Source organism: Peromyscus eremicus, chromosome 16_21 (assembly GCF_949786415.1).
Source record: "Peromyscus eremicus chromosome 16_21, PerEre_H2_v1, whole genome shotgun sequence".
Lineage (NCBI taxonomy): Eukaryota > Metazoa > Chordata > Mammalia > Rodentia > Cricetidae > Peromyscus > Peromyscus eremicus.
In genome coordinates this window covers 19,165,504-19,186,753 of record NC_081432.1, presented here as the reverse complement: position 1 = coordinate 19,186,753, position 21,250 = coordinate 19,165,504, and the positions used below count along the sequence as shown (strand labels likewise).

At 37.4% G+C, this 21,250-nt stretch overlaps 1 protein-coding gene across 1 annotated transcript in view; it reads left to right on the top strand.

Moving 5' to 3' along the window:
- Window positions 1-21,250, top strand: part of Jmjd1c (jumonji domain containing 1C) — a 150,593-nt gene that overhangs the window by 116,754 nt on the left and 12,589 nt on the right. The window contains exons 9-21 of the mRNA XM_059243942.1: window positions 143-315; window positions 683-2,859; window positions 6,992-7,193; window positions 9,181-9,395; window positions 10,373-10,525; window positions 12,989-13,078; window positions 13,675-13,802; window positions 14,142-14,352; window positions 14,816-15,030; window positions 15,608-15,886; window positions 19,036-19,204; window positions 20,102-20,192; window positions 20,792-20,922. Of these exons, the coding sequence (XP_059099925.1) occupies window positions 143-315; window positions 683-2,859; window positions 6,992-7,193; window positions 9,181-9,395; window positions 10,373-10,525; window positions 12,989-13,078; window positions 13,675-13,802; window positions 14,142-14,352; window positions 14,816-15,030; window positions 15,608-15,886; window positions 19,036-19,204; window positions 20,102-20,192; window positions 20,792-20,922 (4,234 nt within the window). The remainder of the gene's footprint in view (window positions 1-142; window positions 316-682; window positions 2,860-6,991; window positions 7,194-9,180; window positions 9,396-10,372; window positions 10,526-12,988; window positions 13,079-13,674; window positions 13,803-14,141; window positions 14,353-14,815; window positions 15,031-15,607; window positions 15,887-19,035; window positions 19,205-20,101; window positions 20,193-20,791; window positions 20,923-21,250) is intronic.

The window sequence follows — 21,250 nt, the reverse complement described above, 5'->3', positions numbered from 1 at the left end:
CAGAAGTCTTGCTATAAAACTGAGTACTGGGACTAAGTACATGACAGCATACTCAGCTCAGCTCAGGAAGTTAGCTTTTTTTTTTTTTTTTTTTTAATAACTAAAGTCTAGCCTTTTTGTTTTTGTTTTTTTTTTTTAATAGAATTCTCCCAGTCCTTGGTTACATCAACCCACTCCTGTGACCTCAGCAGATGGTATTGGATTACTCAGTCACATTCCTGTCAGACCTTCCAGTGCAGAGCCTCATCGACCTCATAAAATTACAGTGCATTCCAGTCCGCCAGTGGCAAAAAGTTTAGTCGATCACCACAAAGAGTAAGTTCACCAGTGTTTAAAACTTACAAAATACCTTTGACTTTCATAATTTTTCTCAATGCACTTTTTAAATAGTTTATTTAAACTTGGTGTCAAAACTAGACTTAGAAGATACACTTTTGGTTGTGTTTTGGTTTGTTGAGTCAGTCTGCCATCAAACTCATGCAATCGTCCTGCCTCAGCCTTTAAGTAATCATAGGAGCAAGCCACTAAAGGTGGCTCTGTTCTTGTCATACTGGTGTATTTTCCAGTTTTAGAGACTGAACAAGGCTGTTTGCTTTCGTAATAGAATAACATTTCATAAAAACCTTCTTGTGTTTTGTATAAAAAAAGTGATCACAGAAATCTTTGTGTATTTTCTTTGTAGAGAATTGGAGAGGAAAGCTTTCTTGGAACCATTGCGTTGTAATGCATCCACGTCAGTGAAAAGTGACCTAGATCTTAATAGGTCACAAGGAGGAAAGGATTGTCACTTGCATAGGCATTTTGTGGGTCCGAGGCCATCCCAGGAGACTGGAGAGAGATTGAACAAATACAAGGAGGAACATCGTCGGATCCTTCAAGAGAGTATTGATGTTGCCCCATTTACAACCAAAATCAAGGGGCCTGAGGTTGAAAGAGAGAATTACTCCAGAGTAGCACTATCATCTTCTAGTCCTAAAAGCCATGTCATCAAACAAGATAAAGACATAGAACGCTCAGTGTCAGAGCTTTATAAGATGAAGCACTCGGTTCCTCAGAGTTTGCCCCAAAGTAACTATTTCACTACATTATCTAATAGTGTGGTCAACGAACCACCAAGATCATATCCATCCAAAGAAGCTTCAAATATTTACACTGAAAAACAGAATAATAACCTTTCTGCAGCGGCCAATCCACAATCTCTTTCATATATATCATCTCTTTCAAAGCCTCCACCTTTGATTAAACACCAATCAGAAAGTGAAAGTTTAGTAGGCAAGATACCAGACCATCTTCCGCATCAGATTGCATCTCACTCAGTAACAACTTTCAGAAGTGATTGTAGAAGTCCTACCCATCTGACCGTCTCTTCTACAAATGCACTGCGCAGTATGCCTGCTTTGCATAGGGCTCCAGTATTCCACCCACCAATCCATCACAGTTTGGAAAGAAAGGAAAGTAGCTATAGTAGCCTTTCCCCTCCAACTCTGACCCCAGTGATGCCAGTGAACGCTGGCGGCAAAGTTCAAGAATCCCAGAAGCCTCCAACTCTAATTCCTGAGCCAAAAGACTCCCAGGCAAATTTTAAGAGTTCTTCTGATCAGAGTATAACAGAAATGTGGAAGTCTAACAACAACCTCAGCAAGGAGAAAGCTGAGTGGCCCGTGGAAAAAAGTAGTGGGAAGTCACAGGGTGCTGTGGCATCTGTCATTGTCCGTCCACCTTCTAGTACAAAAGTTGATGGTGTGCCATCTGTACCGTTAGCTTCCAAAGATAGAGTTTGTGAAAGATCTTCATCTGGGGCAAGTAAAACAGATTACCTCAAACCAGAAGCTGGAGAGACTGGAAGAGTCATTCTACCAAATGTGAATTTAGAAAATGCTCATGTGAAATCTGAAAACAATGTCGAAGCTATCTCCCAGGGTAGTGTTCCTGTTTCAGTCATGTCTGCTGTAAATGTTGTCTGTAATACCAAAACAGATGTGTTCACATCTGCTGCCACTACCACCAGTGTTTCCAGCTTGGGTGGTTCAGAAGCAATTTATTCGTTATCAAATACCATTTTGGCCTCTACATCCTTAGAATGTACTTCTTCAAAAAGTGTCAGTCAGGCAGTGGCACAAACAAAGGAATGCAAAGTCAGCACCACGGAGCCAGCCACTATGGCCTGTAGTAAGACAGGAAGTGGTGTTCAGCTTAGCTCTGGCTTCTCAGGCACAACTGATTTTATTCATTTAAAAAAGCACAAGGCAGCATTGGCTGCAGCTCAGTATAAAAATAGTAATGTCAGTGAGGCTGAACTTAATACTGTGAGAAATCAGACAGCAGCAGCCTCTCTTCCCCTGGATAGCGCCATGATTTGTGCAAGTAACAAAGCAATCTCTGTAGGAAATGGGCCAGCAGCCCAGACCAGTCAGCCCAACTACCATACTAAACTGAAGAAGGCCTGGCTCACCAGACATTCAGAAGAAGATAAAAATACTAACAAAATGGAAAATTCAGGGAATTCTGTATCAGAAATTATTAAGCCTTGTTCTGTCAATTTAATAGCCTCTACATCTAATGATATACAGAATAGTGTCGACAGCAGAGTCACAGGAGAGAAGTATGGACGAGATGATAAAGCCAGTAGGAGAAAAGCCAAAAGAACTTATGAGTCTGGCTCTGAAAGTGGAGACTCAGATGAAAGTGAGAGCAAGTCAGAGCAAAGGACTAAACGGCAGCCTAAGCCGACGTATAAAAAGAAGCAGAATGACCTGCAGAAAAGGAGAGGCGAGGCCGAGGAAGACTTGAAACCCAATGGCGTTCTTAGCAGGAGTGCCAGAGAGAAAAGTAAACTGAAGTTGCAGAACAGTAACAGTGGTGAGTAAATGCATTGGTTTATCGCAGATAAAACGAGCTGAGTGTCCTAGCAGTAATGATGTAGTTCCTTAGGTCTTGTTTTTAAACTTCATTTCTGCATTTCCTGTATGCCCCTGCAACAGGAAAAGAGAGAAGACTTAGCTCTCCATTTTTAAGAGATGTTTTCCCTGGCATTTGTTGTAGGTGATACATGCCATTCAATGGGTAATTTAGGAATTGCTCATAATGTTTGATGTTTTCCTAGAAATGTCACAATATAGCTTTGATTATTATACTACAAAAATGTACTCCTTATAATAAATTACTTCGCTATGACATGATTTAGTTAGAAATAATTCATACTTACCTGTAGACACAATAGTAGTAGTGTGAATGTGGTCCTATCCTATCCTATCCTTACCACAAAGCAAAGTTGTAAGCTTATGGAAATTCCCATTGATAATAATGGGTAAAGTTAAAAATAGTAACTTGTGATTTTTCTGTGATTATTCCAATAAAGGCTTCCACAATAAATAAACACTTAAAACTGGCCAGAATTTCATTTTCCTTTGTGACTACAACTGGACAAAGTAAAGAATACTTACCAGTAATAGTCATTGTAGAATGTTTCTGTGTGTCTTTTGAAGTAGTTTTCCTCAGTTTGCCTATTTCTTTGTTGACTGGTTGCATAATTCAGAAAGCACGTAATAGTTTCACTCTGTCTGTGTGATCACCTACATATAGGAAACATCTGAGGCAGTGTGGGTGTTCAAGCAGTACTTGTGCTCCTAAGTGCTCGGGTGCATGCAGCCCCTTATCTGTGTCTTGTCAGAGTGAGGTTTTCCCACAGGACTGTGGGATCCAAGGCAGAGTGAAGTGGAGCAAACAGGAGGAGGAATCGTGGAAAAGGACACGCTGAGCTAGAGATGCACTGGCAGCCGCAGTGCGAGGACACTCGGGAGCAGAGGGACTGGCCTCATGTCTGATAGCATACTATATACTACAATGTTGCTTTTTCTTTCTCGTGTTTCTCCTTATTCCTCCAAACTAATTCTCAGGAAGCTTGGTGGTCAGCAATTGTTTTAATCCATATTTCTTTTGATGTTGGGTATTCAGATTTTTTAACATTCCAGAAAATAGCTTCAACAATTCGAAAGTACTTTTGAAGTTAAGTTCATAAAATTATTTTTAAATGGCATGCATATTCTCTTTTCATATCACTACGGAGTATGCACGTTTTCAAGTGATGTTCTAAGATAGTGGCCAGAATGAGAGTTCACTACCCCACTTTGTGATGCTTAGTAAAACTCCTTACTTGGTGACAGATATTTAGTTTCCGACCAGGTACTTTAACTCCCATTTGTTTGAAAATTCTGTTAATATTGACTATTAACATAGTTTATTAAGTAAGTAGGATTGATTTGCTTCTGGTCCATCCAGAAAAATTATTTAATGTAGGACATTTTCACAAGTCAAAGAATTTTAACCTCTACTTCTTGAATGAAATTTGACATTTTTCTCCCCATTATTTAGTGCAATTGTCATTAGTCTTGGTCACCTTAAAGAATTAGTTGGGTTTGCATGTTAGAGGATTTCATATGATTGTTACAATATCATATATGTAGACTTTTAATTATAATTAATTTAATTATAGTTAACTCCATTAAAATGAAAATATGTTTTATAATTAATAATATATTTTAAATACCCATACACGTAGAGTGTTTCTTAGTACATTCTATAGGCAGCTACAGTATTTTTGCTTTACTTAGTGTTTTGGCATATCTTCATATCTTCTGCCTTTTTAGTTGGAATTTGGCTGCCTTTCCCAAATAATTTTTACATAAATTTACTTTATGAGCTGAAATTGTCAACAAATTTGAGTATATTTACAATATATTTATTGATGTATATAATCTGTGACTCACCTACAATCTGAATTAATCTCTGTATCCAAAAATACATTTATGGTGTTGGCATGTGAGAAATCAAAGGTTAGCATGTATTTATGTGTGTCTCATTTTCTTCCTTCCCAGTTTTCTTCACTAGTCAGGTGTTTTGAATTTGTTAATAAAAACAAAGGTCTTAAAGGTTCTTCCTGTATAAAGGAAGCAGTGTTGTTAGATAATTTTTGGTAACAGATCTTAATTTCAAACCAACACATTTTAGGTAAATTGTCAATAAGATATTTACAGTTAAAGGATGATGCTTATTTTAAGCAAATATTATTGTTAAATTCCTAGAGGAAGTTTAGTACCATCTTGTTTGGCCCAGTAAAGAAGATTTATAGTATCAAAAGCCTTTATAAAATTCATTTTTTAAAAAATTCAAAAATACCTGTTTTAGTATCACATAATTAAGAATTGCTTTCAAGTGTTCTTAAAAATATTCATGATACTGTTAAAATTTTTACAATCAATATTATAGAGTTTCACATTCTAAACTTACCATCATCTGGAGTTAAAAGCACATTGGTTAAAGTTAATTCCTAGTGAAAAGAATAGAAACAGATAGCATCTAGTGTAATCAATTTAAAAGTAAATAAATGATTGAAGGAAATGTGTCAAAAGTCTCATCAGTGGTGTGATGTTTCTATTGTTCATTCTGATACCCTTTAATAAAGTCCATAGGAAAGATTTCTCTTACACATTGGAGAAGAAATATCTTTAGGGAAAAAATTCTTACTTACTTTTATGTGTATGAGTGTTTTCCTGCCTGGATATTGGTGCACTATGTGTGTGTCTGGTTCCTGTGGAGGCCAGGAAATAGCATTGGATCCCCTGGACCTGGAATTGGAGGTTGTGAGCTTCCATGTGGGCGCTGGGGTGCTTAGTTCTCTAGAAGAGCAACCTGTGATCTTGACCTGAGAGCCATCTCTGTAGCCTTGGAAACATCTTTGTACCGTAAGTCATTAACTGGTGTGTGCTCTGTACGTAAGCATATGTGGATCCTGGGTTAGGTCTAATGGCTTGCCCTACATAGAGACTAAAGAGGGGAGCTTACAACACAGGCAGCAGTCTTAAAAATATTACTACTACCTATGTGAGAGTGGTTTTTTTTTCTAATTACACTGTTACATTATCATTAAATAGATATTGGTAGGAATTCTAGACAGAAATTGTGCTGTAAGTTTCTGAGGAAATATCTGGTTTCAAAAGAATAGTTATGTCTGTCTCTGATACAGTCAAAATGGATTGGAAAACAAGGATAGGAAATACTTATTCTTCAGTTACAAATAGTGGCCTGTACATCAAATAATAAAGACAGGGTTAACAAATACAGCTGGTGGCAACAAAGGTTCCTCTTAATTGCATATCTTTTAGATTTTTTTATAGGTAGAATTACAGTTGTGTGTGAACTTTGTGGATTCTCCTGGTCTGTAGGTTGCTTCTGTTACACAGATGACTGATTGTTTACTAACATCCTTTACTTGTTAGTTCGTGTTAGTAAACAAGAACAGGTGGTACTGAATGTCGTAAATAAATCTTTTACCTTCAGATGTTAGACTGTAGTCCATTTGAGAGATTGTTTGTTTTTCCTTTTACACTTGAGAAGGGCTCTCATGTTTGCAAAGACAGCCTTCATACCTGTGCTTTAGAGATACTCCTAGCGGGGAGCGGTTTGATTGCTTCGTGTGTTCATTTTGTTCTTTAATTATTTCCATCAACAAATACATCCCAATTCATATTGTGAGCTTTTCCTCCCTTTCTTCAGAACCCTTTCATTTGTGTAAAAGATACTCTTGCCATCAATATATTTATGTCAAACATGATGGATGTCCTTGTCATAAGCAAGAGGTGGTGATGGTACTGTACTCACTAGATATCCCAGGCTGGCTGTGAACATGTGCTTGCTCCTCCTTCTGCCTCAGCTGCTGAAGTGCTGGAATTAAAGGCATATACCTTGTGAATGATTCTCATGTTTTGTATTATGTTTGCATGAATACGCAATGTTTAAAGATTTCATTTCACGAGAGGATGTACTTTCCTTTCCTTTCTGGTTAGAATGGGTAAACAGGTAAACAAAGGAGGCTGTAGACTTAGCAGTTGTCCATCAAGTAATTGTCATTTGTCTAATCAACTAGAATCCCAAAGAGTGTTCCTTTCTCTCTGTAAGACCTAACCCTGCTGATGACTTCCTTCCAATGTCACAGCTGGCATTCCTCGTTCAGTGCTGAAAGACTGGCGAAAAGTCAAGAAGCTGAAGCAGACTGGAGAGTCCTTTTTGCAAGATGACTCTTGCTGTGAGATCGGACCCAATTTACAGAAGTGTCGAGAATGCAGACTCATTCGTAGTAAGAAAGGAGAGGAATCAACTCACTCACCAGTGTTTTGTAGATTTTACTACTTTAGAAGGTAAGTCAAAATAGATGAAGTGGCAGGGTAGGGTTATTGAGTCTTGGGAATGGTACTAGTATTCTGAGAGGCCCCTTCCTGGGTCTGGGGCTGGGTCTAAACAGCACTACCTCTGCTGTGCTGTGCCAGCTGCTGACAAGCGGCCTCTGCACATTATTACTCAATTACTTACGTTCCCGGAACTTCCTTCTGAAAGATGACTTCTTCCTTAATCAAGAATTTTAGCATTTGTTTTCTAAAAATGGCAAGAAAATACCCAGGTCTTGATTTTAAAATTCTTAAAAAGGTATTTGCTTTTGCCAAAACAGTTTAACATATTACTTAAGTAAACATTATTGTTTGAATGCAGGTGAAAAACCGTCTTGGCTATGAAAACATGTCATTGTCTTGTTACATAGGAATGGTCATACTTTTGTTAAATATACACTTAATCATTGTAGCTATTATATACTGTCATAGTTCACAAGTTTTATAGTAAAATATAAAAATCATTTATAGATATTTATTAACATAAATATTGCTAAGTATTTTAAGTATAAAAACCCATTCATAGACTTGATTACAAAACAAAAAAACTAGGTGAGGCTAGGCAGTGGTGACGCACACCTCTAATCCCAGCACTCAGGAGGCAGAGCCAGGTGGATCTCTGTGAGTTCGACGCCAGCCTAGTCTACAGAGCAAGATCCAGGACAGGCACCAAAGCTGCACAGAGAGACCTTGTCTCGGGGGGCAAAAAAAAACTAGGTGACCCCACCAGTGAAGACTCCTGTTCTAGAATCTTTTGTCCTTGGTGCCTCTGGGAAGTTTATAACCTGTCAAGGATTACAGCTAAGCTGTTTGACTTGGAAATGTGTGGGTACTTAACAAAGGGTAAAGAGAGAAGGTAGTGCGCACACAGTCCTTACTGTAGTTCCACTCATGTATCAGAGGCAGGCTGATTTCTGTGAGTTTCAGGCCAGCCTAGGCTATGTAGAGAAACCCTATCTCAAAAAACAAAACCAAAGCCATACACTCTTTTTTTACTTAAGAGTCTGTGGCCAACAGTCCCTAAAGGCAAGGCAGGCTACTTTAGGAAGAAGTTCAAGTTGCAGGAAGTGGTGCTCATGCAATTGGTGAAGAAAGTCCAATGGTATTAAGGGAGTAGTTTTGAGGAAAATGAGAAAACTTTGGGTTTGACAAAAAGAAATGTTCTTATGAAGACAAAACTGGTTGAAGATAATTCAGATAACCTAAAATCAGTGCTAAAATCAGAGGAATATCTTACTTTTAAAAGAGAAGGGGAACATGGATTTAGAAGTTCAAGGTTGTATAGCAAGTTTGAAGTTAGCCGGGGCCCTGTCTCCAAAACTAAACATCTCATCAAAATAAAAAGCTGGGTACAGCGATAAAACTAAAAATCTCAAGGTGATTAAAAACATTTTTAACTGTCTCAGTTTTAGACTAAGGAAGGATAGTTGTAAAATAACATGTCAGGCATTGTGGTACATGCTTATAGTTCCAGAACTCATTAAGCTTACACAGGAGAATTGGTGCCAATTCAAGGTCAGGCTGGGTTACAGTGTTGTAGTATTGGGTGGTTGGGAAAGAGGAAGCAAAAAAATAACAGTACTGCTTTGATAACATTGGGCATACATATTAGCTCTCTTACTCATATAATACTTGGATTGTGTTCCCAATAGTTAACAGCTGACTGTAGTTTCCTAGTAATAGATGGTTGGTGTTGCCCTATTGAAGGTTGGAAGTCAGGGCCTTGTGCATGCTGGGTAATTGCTGTACCATTGAGCTTTTGATCCCCAACCTTTACTTCTTGAAATAATGTGAACTCAGTGCTACTTATCAAGCTACTAGATAATGCCTGAGGCATGTAAATTGATTAATAACTTAAGTATGTATGAGAAACTATCTTATAACATGTTTATAATGTAGTAGGAGCATTAAAGTTATTTCTAATGCTAGTATCTAATGGTTTTATGTTTTACTGTTGCAGATTGTCCTTTAGTAAGAATGGAGTGGTCAGGATAGATGGTTTCTCTTCTCCTGACCAATATGATGATGAAGCCATGAGTTTATGGACACATGAAAATTATGAAGATGATGAAATAGACATTGAAACTTCTAAATATATCTTGGATATTATAGGTGATAAGTTCTGTCAGTTAGTAACATCTGAAAAAACAGCTTTGTCCTGGGTGAAAAAGGATGGTAAGGAAGTTACTATAACATGCACTCTACAAATTTTCTTTAAAGAATTCTCTCTGTATTGTGTTTAATCTGTAAGTCCCTCAGCCTATCTAATTTTATTGGTATTTGAGCTGTGGTAATGCCACCTCTTACATACTTGAGATGCAGATAATTCTCCTTTGAAATTGAATGGATTGTTTATGAAATTGATGTTTTCATAACAACATGAACTAGTATGACAAAATGTCTTTACATGAAAAATTGTGCAGTATCACTTGATGTGTATGTATGTGTACATAATCTATGACAGTTTTTTACATTTGAATCTCAACTTATTTATGACTTTTTTATGGATAATGTCTTCAAATATTAGGGCTGTAAAACGGAAAAGTTAACCACCTCATATTTGTTTACAAAGTAATGACATTGGTTCTGTTCAGTTGAATGTACTTAGCATCAGTAAGCACTAGTGTGGCAGGTGCTCGTATGTTCACCTTTTTCTCTATCTTTTCCCCCTGAAATCAGTGGATTGTTTGCCAAAGTATATATGGCAATAATTAGAAACATTTTATTTTTGTGTCCTAACTGAAGAAGTGAGGGCTATAACTGCTTGCTATCTAATGGTGGAGACCACAGATCCCACCAACCATGCTGTACTATACACATGGTAGAAACCCTGTTTTGGATACAAGCCGGCCATTTTAATATTTACTTAGGATTCTTTCTGGGTCTTTTCAAGAATTGTGCTCATTGTCAGGAAATCTGCTTTGGGCGTATAATCTCCATACTCAAGGAAGTGGAAGCAGGAGGAAAGTTAGTTTGTGGCCAGCTTGAGAATATGGCAGCATCGTGAGAAGCTGTGCCATAGAGAAACAAACATCTACTCTTGTTTTTACATTAAGATAGCTATAGACATTCTTGATATATTGTCACATCTGTATTTCAGCCAAAAGTGCACCAAACAGAGCATTTAAATTGCTGCTTTCTCTGTATTTCAGCCAAAATTGCCTGGAAAAGAGCAGTCCGAGGTGTCCGGGAGATGTGTGACGCATGTGAAGCGACATTGTTTAATGTCCACTGGGTCTGTCGCAAGTGTGGGTTCGTGGCTTGCTTGGATTGTTACAAGGCCAAGGAGAGGAAGAGTTCTAGAGGTTGGCACATAGTTTAATGAGATTAAGTGGGTATACTCTGTATTACCCATGTCCGTCCTTAATTGTGGGTCTGTTACATTGTGGACATTCATAACATTTGACTAAGGAAGAGGAGCTGCCTTGCTTTGTTAGTGTCTGCGTTTGGAATGCAGCTTTATCTTCGTTTTTCATCCTCTGAGTGAATCCGCTCTGAGGCAGAATTTCTTCAAGTCACCAAATTCAAAGTTAGCTGAGGCCTTTTTGCTTTCAGAACTCACCGTTCCTGGTATCTTTCTAGAATCTTTTAATTTGGTAGTCATTCGTGTTAAGTCACAAATACTTCTATAGGTCCGTCTATAATGTTTAAACAAATTGTCAAGGTTATTCTTCCATCAGTGCCCTCTATCGGATATATCTTTGTTTGTTTTGTTTTTGATGTTTTAAGACAGGGTTTCTCTGTGTAACCCTGGCTGTCCTGGAACTCTTCCTGTAGACCAGGCTGGCCTCGAACTCAGAGACCCTCCTGCCTCTGCCTCCTGAGTGCTGGGATTAAGAGCATGTGCCAGCTACCGCCTAGCTGTTCCATAGATCTTAAAGAATGAAGAAGACATCTTTATATCACAGACTTTGAAACTATTGTGCGTAATTTTTAGACATAAAATGGTATTAGTATTTCACTTGCTAATATAACTGAAGTTATAGTTTTAAAATGAAGTTAATAAGTACATTAAAGTGTTGAAGGTTTACCACAGGCCTAGTATATAAGCTTATTGATAGTATACTTGCCTAACATGTACAGCACTGAGGGGTTTAGTCCCCACCACTGAAAAAAAGAATACCATTGTACAGGAAAGAATACCATTGTACAGGCATAATTGTACATGTGTCTGAAACTGAGGCAGGAGGATTGACTCATATTCAAGTTCAGCTAGGGGTCTATAACAATACCCTGTTTTCCATTTAAAAAAAAAAAAGGTTTACATAAGACTGTTTAGGAAGTGCTAATCACTGGTGGTATTCACCAGTTATGGGTAAAGTTAGGATGAAATGTAGGGGTTAGAAACCTTTAGATGCTTTGTCATTCTAGTGTCCTAGGCTTGGGTGTCAGTATCTTTTTCCATTGGTAGAATTACTCTACTTTCTCAACCCTTTTCTTACACATTGTTTACTACCAATAAGACCTGAGTATGTAAAAGCATTTCTGAAAATCTTAAGTTGTATTTTCCTGGGATATGAAAGTAAATGTGAGTAAAATGGTGTAACCATGTTAAGAATTTCATCTTGGCATTTAAATACTTTTGTAGGGTCTGGAGGTGTAGCCTAGAGGTGTGGGGCACATGCCCTTTTTTTTTTTTTTTCCCTAGTTACATGGAGCTTTTGTTTATTTTTATTTTGCTATAGCATGAAGTCCATGAAGGTTTCCTCCTCCCTTTTAAACATGGTGGAATGTTTATAATAAACAGATAGGATTGCTGTTAGCTTATATTTTACTGTCTACTTGGGAATGATAAGAGACCCCATCAGTCTTCCAAGTATATAACCTGAGTCCTGAGAACATGTTCTTCTTGTATATCATTTGGCTTTTCCATTAAATGTTTTTATAAAACTCAGAAGGTAGGTTCACTGTGTACTGTTACATAGTGTGAATCAACTTGTGACTGCAATGTAAACATTAATAGGTTCCTTTTCAGGCTTTGTGAAGGAAAGCTTCTGGAGTCTATTTACTGAAAATTAATGTCATTTTTTTTTTTAAATCTAGAATTTTCATGAAGCAGTTCTAGGGTTTATGCTGAATGTCTTGAGCTTTGTGGGATTGTTTGTTTTGCTTTGAAACTCTTAGAGTCACATCATAAGTAGCTGCCTGTGTCAATAATTTCATAAAGCTCTCTGACGCATACAGAATGTCCCATACTATACCTCACATTGCAGCTGAACGTAAGGAGCCCAGTTTGAGATGAACAATAGCAATTAATACTGGCTCTATAGAGTATCATCTTTTCTGTGTCTTAAAACTGTTGTTTTTTGTTTGCATTTTGTGTGCATGTTGGCATTTACTTCATCCATAGCCTTATACACATGAGACAAGTGCTGATCCCAGTCCTCATATCAGTGTTCATTGAGCAGGAGCAAAATCAGGTAGCAGTGTCCTAAAATTTGTATCAGTATAAGTAGTCTAATATAATGGACAACCTCTTATGCATAGAAAATAACTAAGAGCTAAAAGATTAACTGCAGTTTCGAGTCAGACAGAAATTAGGAGTGACCCTTGCAGTAACAGTAGCAAAGAATAGTCATTTTAGAAAGTGTTAGCACACACACACCCCCTTCTTGTTTGTCTCAATCAGTACTTTTATCAAAATTTATTGGGTGGTTGGTTGTCTTTTCTTACTTTTTAAAAATAGAATAAAACAAAATAGTTACATACAACCATCACTTTTATACTTAAAAAAGAATTTCCTTGAAACAAGGTACATTATCTTACAGATAAAGAGTTGTATGCTTGGATGAAGTGTGTGAAAGGACAGCCTCATGATCATAAGCATTTAATGCCAACTCAAATTATACCTGGTTCTGGTAAGTCTGTTTTACTTTGTGTTTTAGGTCCTGAGTGCTCTAGATAGGAAGACCTCCAGTAGTGTTAGCCGCACATAGTGATAAATGTCTGTAACCTCAGCATTTGAGAGGCTGGAGTTGCTGTGTGTTTGAGGCACAGCCTTGGTTACATACACAGCAGATGTTAGGGTCAACCCCACCCCCTAAAAAAGCAAATATTTTTTTGCAAAAGTATGATTTAAATAATTGGATTGTCTTGTTCAAAATTATAGCAACTCTTATATTTAATAAGAATGGGAAAAAGTCTTTTCTTCTCAGACTAAGTATAGAAAACCTCACAGAAATTATGAAAGAGGAAAATTAAAAAATGATAAAGTTTGGATTGTAGTGAAACTTTCTACAAGTTTTGAGCATACTGTTTTCTTAATAATCAGACAATAGGAAATTAATATAAATTTGGTTGGTGGTAGTTCTGTGTTATCTGGAAGGGTAGTACTGAGTAATAACTGATGAGAAATCACAAGCACTGCTGTTCACAAGTCCTCAAACGTACTAAGGAAAGTGTGTGCCCTTAACAACCAGTGGTAAGCTTTACTAACGGCTGTTCTGTTTTACAGTGTTGACAGATCTTCTTGATGCCATGCACATTCTTAGGGAAAAATACGGCATTAAATCCCATTGTCACTGTGCCACCAAACAAAACTTACAGGTTGGAAATTTTCCTACAATGAATGGTGTGTCTCAAGTAAGTAGAAAAGTCTCGGTTCGTATACAGTCTATAATTAAATAACACCTTTGGGTGTTTGAAACTCAGTTAATGGCCCAGCATGGCAGCCATGCTTGTAATCACAGTATTTAGTAAGCTGGGGCAGAATTGCTGTGAATTGAAGGCCAGCCTTAGCTGCACAATGAGTTCTAGGCTAACCTGGGGTACACTGTGGGACTGTCTCAAAAGAAAAAAAAAAATAAGCTCTACTCTAGGTTTGTGTTTCTATATTAATTGTGCAACTATCTTACAATGACTGCTTTTAACTGAGTAATTGAGGAAATTGTGTTTAAAAATTCAACTGTCTTACCCTTATAGGTTTTACAGAATGTTCTTAACCACAGTAATAAAACTTCTCTGTGCATGCCCGAGTCTCAGCAGCAGACCACCCCCCAGAAATCTCAGAGTAATGGCAATAGCAGCCCTGGAAGTGTAAGCACAGACAGCAGGTTGACCCCTCCGGAGTCTCAGTCACCACTGCACTGGCTAGCCGATCTTGCTGAGCAAAAAGCCAGAGAGGAAAAACAAGGTAACCAAGTATTCATGTTTGTAAAGGGCTGAAGTGTGCCAGTGTATATTGTGTATGACCTGTAAATAATTGGTTTTGATGCTTTATTTAAATTATAGCTTAGCAGCAAGAAAGTATTAGTCCTCTTGTATTAGTAGCCAGCCCTCCCTGAGATTGATGATATCAAAAGTAGTTATGCACTCATTTGTGAATGAAGTTTTCAAAACCACCAAAGCACTCTATTTGTAAATTAACTGTATTTTCTGCTAGTGTTTGACTATTTTCATTCACAGCAGGTAGACACTCAGCTACAAATTTGAGATACCTAGGAAGGCTTTTTCATCCAAAATTAGCCTTTTTTGAGGGATTGAACTCTAGTTGTGGTCAGGTGAATGAATTGGTGCCACAGCAGGTTTTTATTCCTCACTAGGAAATGCAGGATACCTATTTTTTCTATACTTTACTGTTGAATGTTTTCTTTTAGAAAACAAAGAATTTGCTCTTGAAAAGGAAATTAAAGAAGAGGGAGAACAAGATGCCTCTGATTCTCCAAATGGCGGCACATCGCCTGCAGCCTCCCAGAACAATGAACAGGGTTCAACTCTGCGTGATCTGCTGACTACAACAGCTGGCAAGCTCCGAGTGGGCTCTACCGATGCTGGCATTGCCTTTGCTCCAGTGTACTCCATGGGAGCCGCGGTGAGTGACAGCTAGCAGGTTTGGGGTTCCGCACAGTGCTGCGCAAGTGCCCCACCACTTAACTATACCTCTAGCCTCTGGTTTTAAATTTGGGCTTTAAGTTTGTGTAGAGATTTGATGGTTAGCTATGGTTCTAACGAAACAGATGGAGATGAAATAAATAGCTAGGTGTGGTCTCATTCCAATTCTTATTCAAAGCTGGAGTTTTCCATATTTTCTCACGTGCAATATTGGAGAAGGTTCTTTGAGTCCAGGAGAACTCTAAGATAACTCTTTATAACCTGAAGGTTATGTGAGTAGTTGGGGGGAAGCATATATGGAAATATCTGTAAAGTACTTACGAAACAAGTTTTGTTTAATTACTTATTAAGAAAAAGGAAAAATAGAATAATTACCAAAGGAGATAAAATGTTGCTTTTAAAGTATATAGAGGGTTCTTAACCCTATTCCCTCTGTCTGAGTCCACACCAATGTGGAAAATAGATGACTGCTTCTGAATACCTCAGAGCCAGTAGTTTCTTGCATTACCAACTTAGGATCTTCATTGTTTTCAGAAGTTGTTTATTTTTCTTAATAGAGTGGCAAAAGTGGACGGACTATGCCTAACATTCTTGATGACATCATTGCTTCAGTTGTTGAAAATAAAATTCCACCAAATAAAACCACCAAGATAAATGTAAAATCAGAGCCTAATGAAGAACCTAAAGAAAGCCGAAAATCTGCCATGAATGAAAACAATAAATTATATAGTGATATACCACATTCTTGGATCTGTGACCAGCATATTTTATGGCTTAAAGACCACAAGAATAGTAATAACTGGAAACTTTTCAAAGAGTCTTGGAAACAAGGACAGGTAAGTACGTGACAGTGGTTAACACTGTCCGTAGGCCTGAGGAGAAGTAAATAGAAAACTTGCTTCTCCTGTGGGGGAAAGAAAGACATCCCCAAATTAACAGATTACCAGAATTACTATTTCTGCTTTTGTCCAGATATATGTAATTGTACAAGGAAGTAGAAGGACAGATACTAATGAGTAGACATGCATTAGGTCATAGATTTATAAAATTTAGTTCTCTGTTCTGATTTGTGTTTTAAGTCTTTTACTAATACATTAATATGAAACGCGGTTGTATTGAACTGATGAAAATGATTTTACCAGTTCTTGAATACAATTTCTTCTATTTCCTTCTGCCTACATACAATGGGTTTTCCTTATAATCAAAAGTTCTGCTTTATATATGATTCAGATATTAAGTAATATAAAAATTATGAACAGACTTAATTGCCCGCGTCAGGGAATTATATTGCTTAATTTGTTTCCTCCTCCTTGGAACATACTACTATACTTCTCTTTTTTTTACATTAAGTATTATGTGTATGTGTTATGTGTGCTGTATGCATTTGTGCATGTGAAAGTTAGCGGACAACTTTTGGGAGTCAGTCTCTCCTTCCACCGTTGTGGGTTTTAGGGATTGAGCTCAGAGCATCAGGCTTGGTTATGAGCACTTTTGCCAGCTGAGCTATTTCACCAGCCCTACTTTAATGTACAGTTATTGAACATCTGAAGACCTAAAACTAAGTAGGCTTTGCGAAAATGAGTAAAACATTTTGCTACAGTGATTCTCTGTCTTAATTACGTATAATTCAGTTCAAAACAACACCATTGAACACCATCTAGATTTTGCATATACACAAGATTGACGTCATATATCTTTGAGTCTATTTGAACCGAAATTTTGAATACTCCGTTTTATGTTGGAACTTTTTGATAGGAAACAGTCACATTAATGTTTTTATGAATGTATTAAAGATTTTAAGGACTCTAAAAAGTGCTGTGAAAAAGAATAGAGAATGGCTAAGACAAGGTACTAATTCAAACAAACTTGTGAATTACTTAGTAGTTGAGTGAGATTTTGCTAGTTAACAAAGAAGGAATTGACATATACTAGTCATTGCAGAACTCTGTATGTAGGTTGGCTTGTTCTGAACCTAGAAGAGGGTGGTAAAGAAATACACAGCTTAAAGAATTCACAATGAGGAGCTGGAGAGATGGCTTAGTGGTTAAGATCACCTACTGCTCTTCCAGAGGACTCAGGTTCAATTCCCAGCACCCACATGGCAGCTTATAACTTATAATCTGACACCCTCACACAGATATACATGTAGGCAAAATGCCAATGCATGTAAAATGAAAGTAAATAAATTATTTTCTTTTAAAAAAAGAATTCACAACAAAAGGTTCTTGCATATCAAGGAATTTTAACATACACTGTAAGTAATAGTTGCAATTGGCAATTTAAATAATTGACAGTACAGCAGATACTTAGAATAATACCAGAGATGAGAGGTCTAATTGGGAAGTCTTGAGATATTTCAGTAAGGTGATGGCAGTAGCTTTAGAATTCTACTTGGAATTATTTTACTATACCAATTAGATGTCTTTTTAAGGATTGGTAAAAGGCTTAATGAGAGTATTTTTATGTGGGAACTGTAGTGTATTAATTGCCAACAGTAATTACCTAGTATCTGGACTTATTAAGAACATATTATTACCTGATTGAAAGAACATTTAGTGGAGCATTCAACTAGATTTCATTGTGGGTTTATTTTCTTTTACATTTTATTTTATATACATGAATGTTTTTCTTGCATGTGTATTTGTGCACCACTTGTATGGCTAGTGCCTGTGAAGGCCAGAAGAGGGCATTGGATCCCTTGGAACTAGAGTTGCAGATGTTTGAGAACCACTAGTGTAGGTGCTGGGAATCAAACCCAGGTCCTCTGCAAGAGCAGCCGGTGCTCTTAACTGCTGAGCCATCTCTGCAGCCCTTTGTCTTGTTTGTTTTGTGACGGTCTCACTGTGTAGCCTGAACTGGCCTGGAACTCTGTGTAGACCAGATTCAGAGAGATCCTTCTGTTGCTAAAAATTCTAACTTGAGGCTTTTATTTTATGATAAATTTTTTAATGTCTCAGTTAATATCTTTTAGAGACTCTTTAAGTCATACTTTCATAAATTCTCTGTATTGCAGAACTATATTTTGTTACTTAGAATAAAAACTGAATAATTTATCACATGAACAATTAAACATAGAGATTTTTTATACAGTTCATTGGAATTTTTAGAAGTAGTAAATCTTCAGTTACTGGTTTTTCAGTTAAACAGTGTTGTAAAATTTGAATTCATGAGTTCTAAAAGGCAAGACTCATTTATAGTCAATCATTTAGGCTTACAGTATGGTATCATGCCTGTGCTCAGTGTTGTTTTCAGACCTCCTGTAAAAGTGAAAGAAAATGTGTTTTAAGTGTTGTGAATACACAGTGTTTTGATATTCCCTTTTTTATTTCAAATGTGAATGCATAGATTGCACACTTACAGATAGATTACATAGTATCTATAAAAAGGTTGCAGCCGGGCGGTGGTGGCGCACGCCTTTAATCCCAGCACTCGGGAGGCAGAGCCAGGCGGATCTCTGTGAGTTCGAGGCCAGCCTGGGCTACCAAGTGAGTCCCAGGAAAGGCGCAACGCTACACAGAGAAACCCTGTCTCGAAAAACCAAAAAAAAAAAAAAAAGGTTGCCTATAGAGGAAGCAGTTTCCGAAAATATCTCTGCTACCCATAGACTTCTCTTCTGAAAACCTAGCCATTGAAATTTCTGTACAATGCCGTTTTGTTGGGTATGATGGCACATGTTAGGTAGTCCCTGCACTCAGGAGATAAAGCTGAAGGACAGCTTCTGTCATATTGCAAAAACCTTGTGTCAAAGTAAGAACTAAATAAGTAAATAAATGGTACCATTCTTGCCATGGCGTTCCCTCACTATTGTTTTCCTTCACATAGAAGCATCTTTCCAAGTCCAGAACTATTTGTTAGTAGCCTCCTTTATATTGACAGATTGCCAGTGGGGCCGAAATGTAATAGTGCCGTCCACTTGCTTATACTCTTAAGCTTTGAAGTGTCTAGGTGCCTTTTAACTGTTATCTATTTGTGTTTATTCATAAAGCCTGCAGTGGTTTCCGGTGTGCATAAGAAAATGAACATTAGCTTGTGGAAGGCAGAATCAATTAGTCTGGATTTTGGAGACCACCAAGCTGATCTCCTGAACTGCAAAGACAGCATTGTTTCAAATGCCAACGTTAAGGAGTTCTGGGATGGTTTTGAAGAAATTTCAAGTATGTTATTTTTTCACTGTTGTCTTACTCATAGCCCTAAGATGATAAATTGCTAATACAACTTAAATTCTTCACCTGTGAAGCATCCATATTTTACATTGTTCTTCAGTTTATTAAAAAAGAGAGCAAGAGGCCAGGAGTAGTGACTCAGCTGTATCCTCCACACCTGGGTTAGCAGAGACAGAAAGCTCTAGAGTTCTAGGTCATCCTCAGCTCCTCTGAATTTGAGTCCAGCTGAGCTAAATAAGACCCTGTCTATAAAAGACAAAAAATACAGGATTTAGAAACAAAATAATGTTCATAATCCCAACTCTAGTCCTAGTTTCCTTTAATTTTGACATAATTTAAGCTGTTTCCTAATATGGACTTTTGATAACCCCTCAAAATTGTGGAAATTAAATTATATAGATTATGTCCAACATTTTGAAAGTTAAAAACTATAAATGTAAGACTAATATTACAAATAAAAATAATTCTGAAGAACACTTTGTTTTAGATACTATAAGTAGTTAATGCTGTGTGTCTCCTGTTAAAATCTGGAGTCAGAAGAGGTGGTTTGGCAGCAGCTCTTGCAGAGGACCTGAGTTTGCTCACTTTGGGTAGCTCACAGCTGGCTGCAGCTGCAGCTCCAGGAGGTAGATGCAAGGCCCTCTTGAGACTTCCTACCACACACACACACACACACACACACACACTCTCTCTCTCTCTCTCTCTCTCTCTCTCTCTCTCTCTCTCTCTCTCTCTCTCTCTCAAATGTATCAGTGCTGCACCAAGACATGAAGAAAAAGACCCATCAGTGTCCAGGAAACACCTGTGTACAACAATCTAACCATTCACATTTCTTTCACGAAAAAAGACCTATGCTATCCTTTAAGTAACTAACTCTTATTTTTATAGAACGGCAGAGAAACAAAAGTGGAGAGACAGTAGTTTTAAAGTTGAAAGACTGTCCATCTGGGGAAGACTTCAAGACCATGATGCCAGCAAGGTATGACTTGGGAAGTTGAGCTGGGCTTGTTCCCAGCATAAGTAACTACTAATATAAGCATTAAGGGTTTTTATTTGTTTGTTTTTCTCAATAAAAATAAATAAAAGCAAAACTAAGTCTCTGTAGGCTCACCAAACTTCATCCTGAAGAAATAGTTGTGTTTGGGGTCCTGTAGTGTCCTGTTGTAGGCCTCCCTCTTGTTGGAGCTTTTACTTAGTTTCCCTAAGGAAGTATAATTTTAACATTAGTATCATGTATACTTAATGCCTACCTTGTATAATAATCCAGTTTAGACTCTGAATGGATTGATTCTAGAATAGTGTTACGTAGTTTAAGGGAAAGATATTTGCAGTCTTCTTCACAAATTAAGTATTTTGTACTTTCTGCTGGGCGGTGGTGGCACATGCCTTTAATCCTAGCACTTAAGGAGTCCAAGGCAGGTGGGTCTCTGAGTTCAATGCCAGCCTTGTCTACAGAGTGAGTTCCAGGACAGCCAGGGCTACACAGGGAAACTCTGTTACCCTATCCAAAAAAAATGTACTTCAAAATAGTTTAAATGCAAATCTATATTAAAAAGAAAGCTGTGTTGTTATCTTTAGATATGAAGACTTTTTAAGAAGTCTGCCATTGCCAGAATATTGCAACCCAGAAGGGAAGTTCAATTTGGCCTCTCATTTGCCAGGGTTCTTTGTACGCCCTGATCTAGGACCCAGGTTGTGCAGTGCCTATGGTAAGTATATGTTTACATTTCTCTTTAAGTTGGGATTCTATGGGAGCTTAACAGATTTCAGCCTAAAAGCAAATGGTCCAATGATTTTTTTTTTAACCTATTAGTAAACCTGTTCTTTTAATAATGCTGTTCAAACCCCTTTTAATGTCAAGTAGCAATATAGGAATTAACAGCCAGTGTACTTAAGTAATACTTCTTAATTCCTTATAACATTTCTATGTATTTTTATTGAGTTGTTTTGTATGTAGCATTTCTATTGACAGTTTTTAGCAGCTAGATTTTAGGGGCAAGTATTTGTAACAAGGCAACTAAAACTAAAATTATAATT